The sequence below is a fragment of the Falco rusticolus genome, chromosome 10 (genome assembly GCF_015220075.1).
Source record: "Falco rusticolus isolate bFalRus1 chromosome 10, bFalRus1.pri, whole genome shotgun sequence".
NCBI lineage: Eukaryota > Metazoa > Chordata > Aves > Falconiformes > Falconidae > Falco > Falco rusticolus.
In genome coordinates, this window is record NC_051196.1 from 15,862,875 (window position 1) to 15,881,117 (window position 18,243).

Consider the following 18,243-nt stretch of genomic DNA (forward strand, 5'->3'; position numbering starts at 1 on the left):
AGCTCGCCTTCTCAAGTAGGCTCTGTTGTTTCCTCAAGGGACTCATGCTGAAACCAAGAGTACTTACAAATGGTTGATCGCTTAAATTAAATGCTTGGTAGAAATGCTCCAGAAGTTACACTACCACTAAAAGCACATTATCTGCTCTTAAATCATGTGAGTTAATCAAATTACATGTGTTGTTAGTTAATTAGTGCAGGAGTCACTGATTAGAACATCTCTTCCACTGTTTATCTATATTAGATAAGGTATCACATCACTGTGACTATACAGTTAAAGACTGCTATTTGAAAATTTGCAAAATAATAACAACATTTCACCAGGAAGACCACCAGCAACACTGTCAATGTTTGAACAGAGCCACTGGCAATGTATGCAGCACCGTGAAAAATCAGTAATTGCTAAGAATCATTACCAATATGCTGCCCGTTTTGCAGCACTGTCCACTTCAGGACAAGCTAAGCAATTTTTTTCCTCTCCTTCTACAAAACATTTTCAGGTATGCTTAAAGTCACAGATCCAAAAAAACGCAGAAATTACTTTTAAAATTATAACTTGTACTGAATTTGACAGAACATGTTCTTCAACCACATTTGTTCAAAACAAACTCAAGCTGGTACCAGAAGGTGAGGAGCACCTAGAACCAAAAATTAGATATAAAAGCCCAGTTTTGCAAATAAGTACTAATTGTAGTTTGGACTTAATTTCCTCCCACTATAACCCTTAGTGTGCTTGCAATCTAGAAACAAAACATAGATTATTCAATAAAGCATGCAGAAAGATTGATCCATTTGCATTTTTAAGCAATATGTAATAACTCTGATTTCTCATTTAGCACTCTTCCCTCTTTTAGGTAATAATAAATGCTGCCCATATTTTATGGCAACTATTAAAAATAAACAGCAATGTCAAGTACTTATGAAGTGCCTTAGGATCTCTAAGTTTAACATGAAAATGATAGATATAGCCAACAAGTAACCCATAACCTGGATTTTCAAAGAAATTTGAAGTACCAGATCACACTGAAGCAAGAAAACAGCTGAATGCCTGGATTATTTTCACTCCATTGAAAATGCCAAGCTAACATCAGCAAGGCCACACAGAAAACAGAATTTGTCTCCCTGGTGAAAACCTGCATTCTTAAAGGTGTACATCAAACTCCAGTTTTAAATAGTTCATTAACAGGGAATTTTCAGAAAAAACAGAAACCTCTGACTCAATTTCTTCACTTGCAGAGGTTGCAATGCCTAATGCTACTTATGGCAGCTAACAGACCTGGCTACACCTACACAAAGGTTTTAATTTCCAGCCCAGTAAAGCTGTTTATCACATGAATAATCCAACTAAAGGCAATGAAATTATCCATGAAGTTCAAAGTAAGCATATGCTGAAGTGCTCTCTTGGTTCAAAAACTCCCAGTGACAAGGCACTCTAGTGGTCATTTTTTTTTAATTACTTTTAAAGCATTTAGCTCATTTATTACCAGAATCTTATGGATTTTCTTATTCTCTGTATATGATTTGTACAAGCCTTAAACAAATGTGTTCCACAAACTAACTCTCCCTTCTGTTCTCCTTCCCTCAGAAAAATCACTTCCATATTATTGCTAAAGCAAATTAAATCCCGGGTGTCTGTTTTATTTATTAACTGCATGATAATAGCACAAGGCATAATACATTTGTCAAAGCCCCTCTCCACTGAAGTATAATTTCTGCTGTCAGCCTCTTTACGTTTCTATTCAATATTCTAGTTGTCTTTGTTTCTTGAAACACATATAAGCACACGTTCATATATTCTCCCAAAATACGTAGAAATTCTATTTGTGAAGTGTTCCACACACCCCCAACAAAGAATCATAAATACAGCTAACATACTTAGTCATTCTCCACAAGTTTTAAATGAATTATTTGAGAGACTTAAGAATTTTCAAAAAATGTCACAATAATAACTGTTTTATCTTTTTACACCATAATTATGATTTGGAGCATTGCTTTTCTTATTTCATCCAAGCATACCACAACTCATGAATAAAATATGACAACTTTGATAGCATCCATTGCTGTGGGTTCATCCGTAACAGCGAACGTGCTTGGGGTACTAAGAGCTCCCTTTTGCTCCATAAGCCTTTGTTTCTGAAAATAAGCTTTTATTTAAATAGAACTGCCACATGTGTCCCCCTTTTTTGCATTCCTTGCCGCTAGCAATAACACCAGCAATAATGTTTACTTTTTTTTTTTTTTTTACAACTACATTTTGAAACAATTAGGACAGCATAAAGCTAGAAAGACAGAGTATCCCATCTGAAAGCTGGTACTCACAAGACATCAAAAAACATTAAAAGCACTTCCAGCATCAGAGAACAAAAGGTTAACACAGAGAACCATGACTTTTAAATGTGGACACTACTATTACAAAAAACAAACAATTTTATCTGGCTTCATAATCAATTATGATGAAGTAAGCCTAAACAACTTCCACCATTTCCCTAAAAAGATTTCTGTAACTAATACTGCACAGTCCTCCTACCACAACTTGTCCGTAGATTCCCGTAAAAGGAAAACTTGAGAGTAGACTGCAGTACATGAGGATTCCAAATCACTGGCATTTACCAAATTATTCTACAAATATCATGTTTTAAGGCTGTGCTGCTTCATTTTCCAAACAGCATGATGAACATCCGTACAGACCTCCACAGACCAAGAAAAATCATCACACACACAAATCCCATTCTCCTCCCACACATCTTGACTTTGTTATTTTCCCCAGTCCCCAAGAACAGGCTTTAAAATTTCAACATGGTTATGCACAATGAGCCAAAGTGGAGAGAGAGGAGCAGAGGCAGGTCTGAATGCCATCTGTAGATCATCTTTCATCATAGAATCAATGAGTATTTAACCTCCAAGATCCTGTTTTATATGTGCTCTGCTCTCAGAGCATCTTTGCTACCTTCCAGTTTACAAAAGATTAAAAAAATTAAAAGAAAAAACAAAAGAAGGGGGACACCACACAGAACTAAGCTTTACAACACAAACTTGTCTGCTGTAGGAGGTGTCTGCTTCCACTGATGCCAAATGGAAAACTCACAGCTTCAGAGGGCAAGGGGAGGACAGACTCAGTAAAATAATCTATGCAGCTGCAGTGATCCTATGCTATTTTTTCCTATTTATAGCACAGAGCACCAATGGGAAACTCAGCTGTAACTATGTAAGAAATGTTATCATACGAAGAGGGAGGATGAGAGATCTTTAAGAAGCCAAAACATCCGTGCTCAACTACAGTATTTATTGCTCCAAAATAGTGATTCACAGATCCCTGTTGTCAGAACTACAGAACCAACTTTTAACCGGTATGCAACCTACGTAACTAAGGATTTAGGTTAATGTTTTAGTGGAAATCAGGTGCCAAAACCAATTTTGTTGTCCATTCTATTTAAAAAAAAAAATAATAATAATGTTCTGCATTTTGTATCATTGAATAGGCCACAAAAGGCAAGGCAATCACAATATAATGCCATAAACCAGCACAGTACGACATGATTACTTCACACCATTTATGTGGCAAAAATGAAAAATAAGAGAAAAAATGTCCCCCTTGTGTCATTTATACACCCACACTGCAGGTGGCAAGATTAATCTAGAATTTGGCATAGAAGAAGTAGGTTGAGGCCTGAAGTAGCATCTAATTTTTATTCGTGATAGGTAGTTGAAGACAGCAGCGTTTTTCACCACAGGAAATGGTCCATGCCTGGCTCTTGCATGAGGTCTGATTATATCTGCCTTTGTGTACTTTTTAAAGGTACACAATCTTAAAAAAAATAATAAAAATCCTGTTTTAAATTCATGTGATAATAATTTCAAATTACATCACTTCCTTTCAGACAAGTAACATAGCTCTGTTTAGAAGTACTGTAATCAAGCAGGATGAGTAAATAGTCTTATTAAATGGATATTAACACATTTCTACTAAAATTGTTTTAAAAATCAAAGAGATCCCTCTTGGGGTCAAAGTCAACAACAATGGGCCACTTTGTTTCATTGCCTACGGCGAGAACCCAATTCTCCAGCATTGCTTTCCATCCCACTACACTTCAAGCAGTTTTAACTCAGCAGTGCCAGGTAATACTCTGATTCTGCTCTCTTCTACCCCAGCATCTGTCCAACAACCCAGACCTGCAGTATCAGGTGCAGGGCAGGATTCTCCACCCAGAGATACTCAGCGCTGTTCTGGGACTCTCCTCGAGGCAGCACAACTCAGGTACCAACTCTGTTTCACCTCAACTTCCCAGGGCTCTGACTAGCACACTGGCCTGTTTGGCAAAATATCGCAGAACAGTAGTCTCACTCCAGTTTTATAGTCAATTTACTAAACAAACAGTTAATACAAGTGTATTATATGCCATATGATATAACTTGAGAGCATCGGTTTGCCAAAATCCTTTGCAGGGAATAAAATTTTTGCCGAACCTCTATTCTGATGAAGATACAAGAAACTCAAACTGTTACTCTTTCTCATCTAAATTGATTTACTTTCATTGTAAGGACCTAGATGCTCACCCAGTGTGGAACGCAACACTTTGCTAGCACCACCAGAAACTAATTTCTGCATCCCCTTCTCTGCCCACTGAAGAGCCAAGACCTTTTGTTTCTTTTCTGCTTATCTTCATTACAGGACTTTGTCAACAGGTTGCCAGAAGCATTCCAAGCTTTTAGCATACTACAGAAATACTGAAGTGCTTATCCCACTTCCCCTCTGTACTTACCACGGTGGCAATGAAGATAGACAAGCAGCACAATTATTGTCTCCCAGGAAAGCAAAAATAACTGCCAAGGACAGAGGCAATGTGTGCTCAGAATTCTTTCCTAATCATTACAGACATGATGGCAAACCCAAAAAAATGTCAAGTAACAGAAGGCGGCATGACAACATTCAGGATGAGGGGGAAAAGGAAAAAAAAAAAGAGAAACAGAAATTGGTCACTGTCATTTAATGTGACTAGGCTTCTATTTCAGTCTACACTTATTGAGAGGGGGGTAGGGGTGCTTGAAACAAGAGAATATGGAATAAGAAACTCTGCAAGGATTTACAAGTTAAACCTTCATATCAGTATGCTGGATAAATTGTACGCCTAGACAGGTTTCTAACATAATTCAAACATCAAACAGGTGTGGAAACATCCAACACTGGATGGGTATATACAAGTATTTTAAAAACTGCTTCTGGGAACTGAAAAGTTAACAGTGGTTTATGTGTCTTCAAAGCCTCAAAGCATTGTTCAATAATTATGTCTCAAGTGATCTCTAATTTCCTCCACTGAAGACAATTCATCTCACTCATTCCCTCCCAGCTCATTGTATTCCAACTCCAGATCATTTCTCTGCTCTGGAAATGGTCAGTTTTGCAAAGGAAAAAAAAAAATAACCAAACCCACATGGCCTAATGATTTAACTGAGAAAAAAAAAAACCGTACATTGTGTATACAAAACACATTAAAACATCAGGTATATTAAAAAAATAAATGTAAATTATGAGTTAGATGTTAGGATTAAAAGTCTCACAGGCAAAGCTCGCTGAACCCTCTGGTGATGCACATTCCGACACTGTTCTTAATTACAGGATCACACACAGCTTTCCAGAGGGCCCATGTCTCAGTCCCAGTGCCCAAAGTAAAGAACAGAGAGCAAAAAATATTTAACAAACAAGGATCTGAAATTTTGCTTTATTTTTATCATTCAAGGCTCACTTGGAACTGTAAATCCATGGTGTTCAAATCCTCCTGTGAACACAGACCATGACCGAGTTAATTATTCTAGCGCAGTATCCAAGACCTGTACAATTATTAATGAATTCTTTTTATACAACTGTTGTTAGAGCAAAGGGCATTGGTACCTCAACTTTACAGGCGAACAACCAAAGGACAACAAAATCAAGTTTCTAAATCACTAATAAAAAAATGACATTATCCAAGATGTAGCCTCTAAAAACATTTGTTAAATATTAGCACACATCACAGATACTTTACAGCACTACCACATCTGAAGTTCCAGTGCTTTTCCCTGTTTTGCCATCCTAATGCCACCTCCACCTTAAGCAAACCTGCCAGAGAAGTCACAGTTTCCTGCATTCCCTTGAGCGCAGCCAGCCCAGCTGTTAGCATCTTATTTTATCTCTTATTTTATCAGTGCTTTACAGAGCAGCTTTGACAAAGGGCTGAAAGCACCGAGGGAACTCTCTGGCAACCCTCCAGGACAGTGGGCAGCTGCCACAGCTCCGAAGGGCCAGGCTGGAGCTTGTAAAAGGCAGAGGGACAACCCCAAGGGACAAGCTCAGAGGCCAGGTGAGGAACCCGCTCTCCAGAGAGATGGGATGGGCCCTTCTCCTCACCACACCACAAACCTCCATCGCAGGGGAAGACCTATGCTGGCCTTGTCCCCATCATCCCCACACAGCCACCGGTCATGAGCCACCACCACAGGCGAGCAGAGGCGTCCATCACTGCCTCCAGAGCCAGCGAGCCCTGAAAGCGGAGCAGCTTCAAGTAAACCGCCAACTCTGCAGTCTCCTGGCAAGAGGAGAGCCTCAGAAGGGAGATTGCAGCAGGAAGAGAAGGGAAACAGTCAAAATTCAGCACCAAGGAAGCAGCAACACCTGAAACACTACCACATTGTCAGGGCATTTGGCAGCAGCTGCCTTTCCCTCCTCAGGTCCCAGGAACATGGGACAAGGGCCCCGCACGTGACACAGGGTAAAACCCCAAATTCACCCCACCCCTGTGGAAACCAGCACAGACCTGCACAACAGGGCACCTAACGGAAAAAAACTCTCTCTTTCCTTTTAAATAAAAATAAAAATTCACAAGTTCAAGGAGCTTGCAGAGCATCCAACATACTTGTACTGCGTGGTGAGGTGCCGGCGCCTTGTGAGAAGAAGCAGGGGCTGCCCCCTGCAGGACATGGCTGGTTCCCGCCGGTTCCAGCTGGTTCACGCTGGTTCCCGCCACCCTACCTCAGGGCGCAGCCCAGCCCCTCAGCCTGGCCGGCAGCGCCTCACAGAAAGCCTATTTTAAAAGGAAAAAAGTCTCTTCCAGCTGGATGGAAGCAGCAAGTGGTTGCACAGGCATTCACCCACAAGCCCAGACGGGCAGTGGGCAATAGCTGGTTAAAAAATAAATAATAATATTCCCTTCTTTTCCACCAGCACAAGGATCATCATCTGCTTTGCGAATGGCACCTAAGGGCACGAAGCAGGAGCCAGCCACCCAGGGAGGTGTGCCCAGAGGCTCTGCTCCAAAACCTCCCACAGCCCAGCAAGGCAGGATATTCAGATGCCACCAGTCATGGAAAAGGCACCAGAGCTACTCTCTTTTACGACAGCTGAAGGCTGCACAAAGATTTCGAGCCACCCATGTTGTGCTTTCCTGATTTTACTGCTACCATAAGATTTCTGCTCTGTAAACACAATACTGCTTATACTTAATATTTGCTATAAACATACCAGGAGAGATGACACAGAAAGCAATGACTCTCATTACATTAACTCATGTGAAGATCGACCGATGCCCTGAACTCCAAAATAAAGTTTCTCCTTCCTACTCCCTACAGACCTCTCTGCCGTCCACCCCAGAAAGACAAATTGCAAGTTTACTCCCCCAGCCGTTACCTGCTCCCGCTCATTCAATGCCTGGCTCTTGTTTGAGCTCTGCAGCTCGCACACCTTGCCCATGACACTGGCATAATGGAGCTGTAACACCTGAAGTGGATTAAAACCTCAGCCACAGGACACAGGTCACAGAGACGCAGGTGAGAAGATGTTCACACATGGATGAACGAAGGCAGCAGCCTACTCACCAGGCCTTGGAATTTCCTGGGCACACACGTAGCCAGGGCATAACAAATGTATCCTGAAGACTGTCCGAGCAGAAGCAGAACTAACATTCCTAATATAAAGGTTATGTGCCCACTCCTGATGACAAGATCAACTTACACAGTTTTCCTTACCCATCAAAGTCAAAGCATAGCAAATCTGGCTAGCAATCAAACCCCTCCAACATGGGCACTGCAAACGCTGACTTTTAGAACTCGCACTCCTACAGTGGGATCTGGAAATACCTCTACTCTCTAAGTGAGGAATGAGCACGTCAATGCGGAAGGTATCTAAAGAAAAAAAAAGTATCCATAACACACTGAGAGAGGGCTGTACTGCATCTGGAAGCCCAAACGAGTCTGCTGGGAGGCACCTCGACCCGCCCTGGGACTGCAGCTTTGCTCTCTCTTTTGGCCTGAAGCAGGACAGCCCTTTTGTCTCAGGAACTCAACAAGATTCGCTCTTTTCTCACAAAAAACACTACCTTTCTCTGTACTTTAAGATACTTGTTATTCTTTTACCTTTCCTGCTGGAGCCACAGCTGTACAGAAAAGAACTTGGCAATCACCAGCACAAAATGGGAAGAAAGAGCATGACTGAACTCTGTGCTGCAGGAGCTGCAGGCCAGGTGTTTCTCTTACAAACCCAGTGGTTGTTTAAGACAAGTTAAAGAAACGGTCAAGGAAGAAAGGACTACATATAGCTAGACTTTTAAACAGTACCTGGTGGTTGATTTTACTGAGTGCTGTACATAGTACACATAGTAAAAAGACCATTCTTAATTTAAAGACTTAAGTTGGAAAAAAACGCCAGATTGCTAGGAAAGGAAACAGCAAAGCCTTAATAAACTTGGGGAACTGTTTTGTAAGTAAAGGCTTTAAGCCTCTCTTAGTGCAAAAGAGATATTGAGAGAAGAAGAATTAAGAAGGAATAGGCATAGCTGACAGGTTGTAAAAGGAATAAAATTTTACTTCCCCAGTGAGAACTGAGCACAGAACAAAAGTCAGACTGGTTAAAGTAATCACATAATTTAACAGCTAGGTTAAAAATTGGGCTCAGCCTACCTAGAAACAGGACGACCAGGTAAGGACCTCCTCCTGCCTTATTTATAATGAAAGCCTTTCTCTGCCACTGAACTCAAGATCCTGCTGAGGTTTCCACCCACAGGGTAAAAACAAGCCCTGCTTCCCTGCTCTCTGAAACACAGAACAGGACTGAGCCCCGCTACGTAAGCCATGCCTCATTTTTTTTTTTAATGTACTAAAATTTATAATCCTGTTCCAGGAATTTCAGTACCATTTTGTCACATTTGTAAGATACTATTTACAGATGTATTTCACTCAGCATTTCTAAGATGTTATTGTAATGCATTAGGTGGAGGATTAATATTTTCAATACAGATCTTTGAAGCAGATTTCCCACCCACCCTCAGAACTGTTTCCTTGAATTCTTTGGACTCCTGGTTGGAAGAAAGGAAATGTGGGGTCAGACACCGGAATCTTGAGTGCCCTGGTCTCTAAAACCACTCAATAATCTCCACTCACCCTCCTTTATCCCTTCATGCTAGAACAACCCATCTGGACACACAGCCTTTTTTCATCACTCATTTCTATAAATAAATAAAAGATAAATAATCAAGACACCATAACGTTAGGATCTTAAGAGTCAGACTGTTTGCAGAATTGCAGTTATGAGCACTTGCGCTGCTTTTTGGATTCCCTCATCCCCATTTCACAGACAATGTAACTGAAACACACAAATAATGGAACCGATGGATCAAAAATCCAGCTGAAACACTCTAATAATCAAAGTCCATGCCCAACAGGACCACTTAGACGACTACACTTAATTATAGGTTTCTATGCTTTTCTGAATTGGGAACAGATTTACTTGCCCAAAGGCACCCACATCTCTCTATTGCCACTTTGGTTCTGTGATGCCGTCATATGATTTTCAACACTACTGAATTTGTTTCTTTGCTTGTAAAGCTGCTTCACGCGGAACTTTGTGTTTCATCCATTACTACCTGTATTATTGTAAAATCAGAATACTCCACTGGTCCCACCGAGGTTGTCTTGGACTGAAATCGCTAACTGTCCAGGGAAAAGAGTCCCTCTACATTTTCTCCAGCATAAATCAAATCATGACATCACTCCCCAGACATTCTGTAACAAATAATACATTACTCTAAGACAGCTAACATCACTGATAGAAAAGCTAATTAAAAATAATAGTTTCTCTTTCTTTTGTGCATGTCTTCCCATCACCACACTTCTTCATTTCTCCTTTTTGCTTCTAAATGCAACGGAAAGAATGGCCAAAACTTATTTCAAAAACTTTCATTCACAGGAAAACATTTCTCTACCTCAAAGATGTAGACTTCCAGGGACATACAAAGGAACACTCTCAGTTTGAACACCTCTAGTAAAGACATTTTAGGAAATACATCTGAGAAGACAGAAAACGATCCACTTTGCAGAAGCTCAGAGCCCTGTTACATTGCTGCAAGGGCACTGCCAAAGGTGGTGGGCAAAACTCTCCCTATGAAAACCGCACACCAAAGAACATAGAACCATAGAATAGTTTGGGTTGGAAAAGACCTTCTGAACATGCAAATATTAAAAATTCATAATCATAAAATCACAGAGTGGTTTGGGTTAGAAGAGACCTTAAAGATCATCACACTCCAACCCCCCTGCCATGGGCAGGGACACCTTCCACTAGGCCAGGTTGCTCCAAGCCCCGTCCAACCCTTCCAGGGATGGGACATCCACAACTGCTCTGGGCAACCTGGGCCAGTGCCTTACCACTCTCACAGTGAAGAATTTCTTCCTAATATCTAATCTAAATCTACTCTACTTTCAGTTTAACATACTCACAAACTCTTCTCATTTCCTAAACTAGGAAATCCTCAGTGATGAAAGCCTATGAGTGAAGTAGTCTTCTCACGTGGCTGCACGTTCAGCCATCAGCCCACCAGGTGAGGCAGGTCCTCCCCTGCTCGGAGCCCCAAAGGCAACACCGGAGAAGCATGACACAGTGAGGCACAGCATGCATTCACTACTTGCCTATGGTAAGAAATAATCAAAGCAGAGCTTTGCTGAAAGGACCACATCTTGGAGACTGGAATAGTTAGTCCAAGAGGACACAGTAACTTTGAACTAAGCACTAACTTCCAGTCTTTCCCCTCTTCTGTGAGCGTCAGGTTACCTGGGTTTTTTTCTGTGAATCTTTGTAGCAAAAAGTATTACTTTAACTCAGACACAGAAGTTGTGCATACATTGCCCCGAGTTCTATATTGGGTTTACTGTATGGCAGATAAAAATCAAAATAAAGTATCTCCCAGTCCCAGCCAAAGGATGTGGCACACAGCCAGACTGCAGTTGTAAAGTAAGCCACCTCTGTTAAGTCAAAGGGAATTCACACAGCTGCCGACACACCACTGACATTTAGCAAGTAACAGATACAAACAAGAAGGGAAGCAGCCAACAGGGCAGCCTTGGACTTCCCTCCCATCTGACAGCAGCAGCAGCAACAGATCCCTCACAGACCTCTCTCAGGCTGCAGTAACAGACCAGAACTCTTCATTCTTCTCCCACCCCAAGGGCTAATGAGGTTAACTGAAGGGAATAATTTTCCCAAGCCATCTTCCAAGAAATTCTATACTAGAGGCAATACCTAAGCACAAGGCTATTCCTGCATGCATTAGCAAAAAGCATTTCTGTTGCGGGAATTAAAAAAGTTTTATTTACCTAACATTAGACTTCAAACTGTTTGTTCACTTTGTACAGTCCCATGAACATCTAACTTCTAATTTTTCTACTCACGTGCATTTTACAAGCTCTACCTTTTTTACACTAGTCTTCTCTACGTTTGTAAACTGCAGATGGGGTCCTCCAAGGCAAAAAGAACAGAACATCTAGAACATCTTCACTATTAACCTTTCAAAGCTACTTTCAGTATCAATGGTTTCAATCGGTGTCCATAAAAATACATCTCAGTCTTCTTCCCTGCAACTCTGACCACTAGCCTGTGAAAACTTACCATAACGGTTTGTCAGTGTGGGTGTGATTAACTGCATGGAATAGCAATTGGAAATACCAAAATATTCTAAGTCATTTAGGCCATTGCAGTCCTTAGAGGAATGACTCTCATGTCATTTGTCCATAATATAATACAACATAACCTGGAGTCAGGGTATCGAAAGAAAAACAATTGATACCTTTAAATGAATAAATTAATGGTCTTCTGGAAATGAATCTGAGAATCCATGAAATCAGTGAAAGTCACGCTACTCATTGTATCGCAGAAGACTGGATATATGACTAACAAATTCTGAGGTCGTCTCCAGAAGTATCTCTGCTCTGGCTCCTAAACTGCTCTTGGCCAGGTGAAGAATGAACTATGATTATAAACCCGCTTCTTTTATTACTTACAATAAAGTCGGTTAGCATTGCAGATAAAGAATGAAAGCTCAAAGAGAGCATAATCATTTGCCTCTAAAAACAGCTATAGAGGTCAAATATCAAAAAATGAGACACTAACATGCACTCTTCAACACAGAGTAAAGCACAATAAAGAAAAGACAAACATGGGAAGTCTCCACAATAAAAATGTTCCCAGCTGGGCTTTAATATATAGGTTAATCTCAACTGATATAAATGTCTTTCTCCCCTAACAAGCATACTGTAGCAACTCAGTGCTACATGGGACATCGGCTCTTAATCTGCACCTCACTTAAATCCATGGTAAAATCTGTTATTTTATCCAGAATTTCACTCACTAAAAATACAAAAAACACACAACACCATTTTAAAACACTTCACAAGCATTACCTTAGAATATTGAATGAAAAAAATCACAATTCAAAGGGACATACTCTGCATCTGGTTGGTACTCAGCTTGGACAGTTGAATGTAATACTGTTCAATTTTCTCATTGTAACCATTTCCACAAAGTTGATGACAGTCTTGCTACACGTTACTAATCAGCATCAACACATTAAATGCTTCCTCAGTTACATAGCTTCAGCTCTGTGTGTGTCTGTACGTGTACAATCACAGAAAGAACGTACACAAGAATACAACCGAGTCCAAGCCTTAGCACCACGCTGATACATTTAGTTAGAAATAACTACCGGGGAGTGTTGAAAATCTACCCAAAAATAGTTCCCCTAAAGGCCTCTAACCTCAACTACCTGGCAGCACGCTAAAAAGAAACCAAAAATCCATACATATTTCAGGAAAGTAACAAGAACTATTTAAAAAAAAATAAAAATAAAAGCGGCAGTTAAGTAAGACCACTATTACAGGGCATCAGTTAGGCATCAAAGCTCTTATGAGCTCATACAGACAGAAGTGAGGTAAAAGAATTGAGGATGTTTCTCTCACCTTGGAATAAAAATGCTTTGCTGGCATTGTGTAGTCCTGACACTTGTGTTACCCCAAGGGTTGTATTCACAAGATCCAATTCTGTGATGATATCAATTTGTAAGTCAGGATCCATTCCAAATCCTACAGCTGTTCAAGGCAGAGGAGAGGGGGGAAGAGAGAGAGTTAGATCAATTTTTATTTCAAATCTGGTAATGAAAAGAATGGAGATTATCTAACACAGCCATTTCTAGTACCTTTACAGTCACACACCGTATACTTACTTGTAAGACAGTAACTCTGCTGCACAAGAAAGAAAATATTCTTTTCCAGTTCTTTCAATTAAACTGTTTCCTTTCCTACACACAAGTTAACACATTCTAAAACTGATACATTAATTCAGATCTTCATAAGGCTAAGTAATAAATAAATAAAAGCATAACCACCTATGCAAAAAGATTAAAGAGATTTGCAGCATTCATCTGCTGGCCACACTATTTCCAGGGAGAAGGGAGGACTGAAAATTCCTCTCACATTTCATACCTAGCTGTGACTAACAGATCAAGCCACATAGCTCATAGTCTGTTTTCCAAAATGAACAAAATGATCTTGACTCACAAAACTGTTTGACATGGCTTTGGAAGCGCACCTCCATTTTTCAGCACAGCCAGCGCCTGAGAGGTGTGCCAAAGCCTGCCTACAAATCGCAGACATTCATTCACCTAAACTAGCAGTAGCACCTCCTTGGTCTGCAGGAGCACCTGCTGGAGAAGCACAAATTTAAACCTAAAATTTAAAAATGGCTTAAGCCCAGGAAAAGCCTGTGCACTCGAACTAGCAGGGACCTGATGGGATTGACAGAAAAGACACAGACTTAAGCGGTTTGAAGTTGCTGTTTTCAAAAGTTCAGAGCAACTTGATGGTTATGGCTCACCAAGTTCATTAAACCCATTTCCTTTTTCTAGGGATGGGAAGAGGCCAGCCTGACCACAGCGTCCTTCTCAAAAAAGCAATAAGTGTGATATGAGATCTGTGCCTGAGACATAGGTCAAATATCTCCTGTGGGATCTGACCACTTTCCTAATGATTTTTTTTACTAACATCATTAGTAACGGGAACAGGCTGCAAGAATGAAATCCTGACACAGCTGAAGTTAATGGTAGAAGTCTCACTGACTTCCGTAGAGCAAGGACATTACCTGTAAAGCTCATCAGATTGATTTCCACTGAGTGGACTTCACGTTCAGGTCTAAATTGCTTCATTTCTTATTCTAGGACTGTGCTTCTGGATCAGTTAAGCAGCAAATATTCTAGTTTGATTCTTTGAAAGGCTCTAAGAAATTACTGAGGTGTACAGAATGAACAAGAAGTTATGTATTATCATAAATCACCTGTACCATAGCCCTTCCCCCTTTCCTTTACTCAAGCATTAAAACTTGTTGGAACAAAGTGTCGTGCTAATGCAAAGGATTCTACTGCACAAGGGGCAGAGTAGTAAAAAAAATTGAAAAGACAGCTTTAGAGGTCTCTAGCAACCTTAGACTATAAAGACAATTAAGATCTAGAGGCATCTAGCAGAACTAAAGCTCCAAGAGCGCTGACATATCCAAATGAGTACATACACAGTGCTCTCATAAGGATGTAGGAATAAGTACCTTTTCATAGAAAATTAAAATTAGGGAATATGAACCCAGATAAACTTCTCCCAAGGTAAAAGGTTCCCAGATAATCAGCCACATCATCAGGCTTTTAGCACTATCTTTGACCTCACCCACGCTAGACGCTCAGGCACTGAACAACCACAACTGACACCGTGCACGCTGACGGACCAAGAACACCTTCTTCCCCTTCTGGAAGAAGCATTGGCATTAAAAGGCAGCCAGCCAGGTCTTCTGGTCCCAAATCATTCACACACAGTCAAGATGCTACTGAAGAAACGTACCCACCCCGCCGTAGCCAACATCTGCCAGCATCTGCTTTCCTTTAGTCTATCTCCCTCCGACTAACAGAAGAGAACTTAGCAACCTATTGATTCCCAACCTACAGCAACTCTTCAGTGCAAGGGCTGCAGCCTACAAACTCCAGACACAAACACACTATAAATACCCGGAGCAGCTTTGGGCTGACACCAACATAAAATCAAAGAATGTTTTAGAAAAAGGAAAAAAGAAAAAAAAACACAGAAGGACAACTTAATTCATCTAAGATTTTCAGTCCAAAGAAAAGCAGCATACTGTAAACTGCGAGAACCTACCTATCAGGAAAGATAGCGTCTTCTGTCTCTGCCAAGAACAGAGCATGCTGTTTCTCATTTGAAAGGGGTTAGATCCACTCAGATCAGCAAAAATCTACTCATACGAAGGAAGATCAAGTAGGGACTAAAACTTGCTCAGTGGAAAGGACACGCTATGTCCAGTAAGACAAATCTTGCTGCCATTGAAGTCAGTGAAAGCTCAGCCACAGTCATCAAAACGGGTGAGGACAGAAACCACATCTAGCAAGTATAGGCACTGCCATAAATCACAGTAGCTCCACTGCTCTATTAAAGCTGTTTATTCCAGCCTGAATACCCAAGGCTCAACAAGTATAGATCACTGTAGCTCCACAGGCTTCGATTTATGCCAGTGAAGGATCTTGTGTGACAACTTCAGTGTGCCCCCTTCCAGCTTCTAAAATGCTTTCAAAAACAGAGACTATTTCTAATGTCACAGCAACTATTTACAAAAGCCTACATTGCTTTAAATACCTAATCATTTTCTTGTGCTGGTTCTTCAAACTGCAGCAGGCACTCAAAAGCCTAGTTAATAATTAATAAACAACAAATCAGCAGCTTCAGTATGATAACCAAGTCTCCTTTTCCCCTGTGGTCTCCCACAGTCTATCAGAAAGATACCACAGGCATATCATCCGCACTTGCGACTAGTATTTTATGCTGCCTCACTTCAGTGACACAAGCAGCTGGAACTACTGCTCCTTTTTGAAGTAAAAATTAACCATCAACTCATCTGCTTGCACTGGAGAACTGTGCAAAGCCTGGGCCTGATCGTGATCCTGAGTGCTATTGCTTTCAATTCCTATTTAAATTAATTGGGCCATTCCCCTTGAATCAGTGGCTTAAACAAGCAAAAGTCCAAATGATTCAGTCAGGGGGGCAGGACCAGAAACCACCTCAGTACTTGCTGGATTTGGCCCAATGTGAACTGAAGGCACTACAGCAGATTACAGGATTAAGCCATATAATTATGAATGATGTCACTAGGAAATCCCTAAAAGAAATTAATTCTGCCTTACAGCTCCAACAGCTTGTATTCTCTGCTTGCTCCTTTATCACCTACACCCAAGCACCAGCAATCATGCCATGCTCCATCTAGCTAATGTGCAGCCATGCAACGTATGCAGCACATTTATAATTTCCTCAACATGTGTAACATGCTATTTGGGGATGGAAAAACTTTAAGTAAAAGCACACTCAACGCAGCCGAGTCATTTCCAGCTCAAACGCTCCAGCCATCGCTCAAACGGTAAAGAGTAGGCTCTAGAAGCGGCATTTTGCTCTTTCCTCTCACAACTTTAGTGGCAATTGTTGCACACAAAAGAACTTTCCGAGTGGCTTCGCAATTCCAAGTGGCGGAGTTTCGGGTCCTGCTGGCCATTGCAAATGCCTGTGCGCGCTACTGGCAGTAACGCCAACTACGGAAGGGACAGGTGGCATTTTCTTGCAACTACTCTTCTGTCACACCCCTCAAGGTCTGCAGATTTTGATGAGGTCATAATTACCGGAATTATAATTTTAAAACATCGATTCCTTTGCGCTTCTGATAATCGTGCTGGGTGATTTTCTTCAGCACAGCAACCAACAAACGTCCCCCTGACTAGCTCCAGCCGCGGCACACCGGTACCCGGGGCAAGGGGAAAGAGAACAAAGCCTCCCCGAGGAGCAAGGGACGGCACTTCGGCCGCGCAGCGCCCTAGCAATAATGCAGCGGGCGTATCACCGGCAGAGTAACGCCCTCGCCCCCCGCGCCCGCTCCGGCGGGCAGCACCGCCCGGCCGGACCCCAGCCCCGCTCCGCGCCCCGCTCCCCTCCCCGCGGGGCGCAGCGCTCCCGCCGCTCTCGGAAAACTTTCCCTCGGCCGCCGCACGGCACCCGCGGAGCGGCCGCCCCCCGGGGCTCCCCGCCGGGGACACCCCGCGCTGCGCTCCGCGCGGCCAGGGACGGCCAGCCCCGCCGCGGCGGCAGCCGGCAGAGCCGCGGCCGCGCCCGCTCCCCGCAGCGGGCACAGCCCCGCCGCCGCCCCGCAAAGTTTCCGCCCGCCGCCAGCGCACTCCGGGCGGCGGCCCCGGCCCTCGCTCCCCGGGGAGGCGGCCAGCAACCTCGCAGCCCCGGCCCGGCCCCTCACCTGCCCCGGCGGCGGCCGCACACACCCAGAGGAGCAGGAGGAGACCCATCGGCGCGGCGCGGGCGGCGGCGCCCGCCTCCCTCCAGGCAGCTGCTGCGGAGCCGCGCCGAGCCCAGCGGAGCCCAGCGCAGCCTCCGACGCGCGGAGCCGCTCCGGCAGGCGACGGCGGCTCCGCCCGCTGCCCAGGCGCGGCCCCGACGCCCCCGCAGCGGGGCTCCCCGCCCGCCCCCCGCCGTGACGCGCGGCCCCCTCGGGCCTCGCCAGCGCCGCCGCCCGGCCACGGCCGCGCCCGGGAGCGGAGCGGAGCGGCCCCCGGCGCAGCGCAGGCGGAGCCCCCCGGCCGCCCCGTCTCCCCCGCTGCCAAACGGGGGGCCCGGCCCGTGTCCCCCCGCGAGGGTGGATTCCCCGCGGACGAGAGATCCCGCCGCGCCGCAGCCCCGGGGGGGTGCGAGGTGCGGCCCCGCAGCCCTGCCGCAGGCGTGCGCCGCCGCCTCCCTCCCGGCGTAGAAACAGTGAGAATCGGCCCTTATTAACTATTTAGTCTTAGTAATAATTCATGCCTGATATGAATAAACAAAAAGAAGTTCTGAGATGTAATATGGAAATCCGAACGGT

General features: G+C 43.2%; 1 protein-coding gene across 4 annotated transcripts in view; it reads right to left on the reverse strand.

Moving 5' to 3' along the window:
- NELL1 (neural EGFL like 1) overlaps positions 1-17,821 on the reverse strand; it is a 292,015-nt gene extending 274,194 nt beyond the window's left edge. For 3 of the 4 annotated variants that reach the window (XM_037403128.1, XM_037403129.1, XM_037403127.1), the window contains exons 1-2: positions 17,629-17,798; positions 13,251-13,379 (exon numbers count right to left, since the gene is read on the reverse strand). In XM_037403128.1, coding sequence (XP_037259025.1) covers positions 13,251-13,379; positions 17,629-17,677 — 178 coding nt within the window. In that variant the 5' untranslated portion in view covers positions 17,678-17,798. Of the gene's footprint in view, positions 1-13,250; positions 13,380-17,628 lie in introns of all 4 variants that reach the window. The other variant, XM_037403130.1, reaches the window with a different exon arrangement.
- Positions 17,822-18,243: the final 422 nt, after the last annotated feature.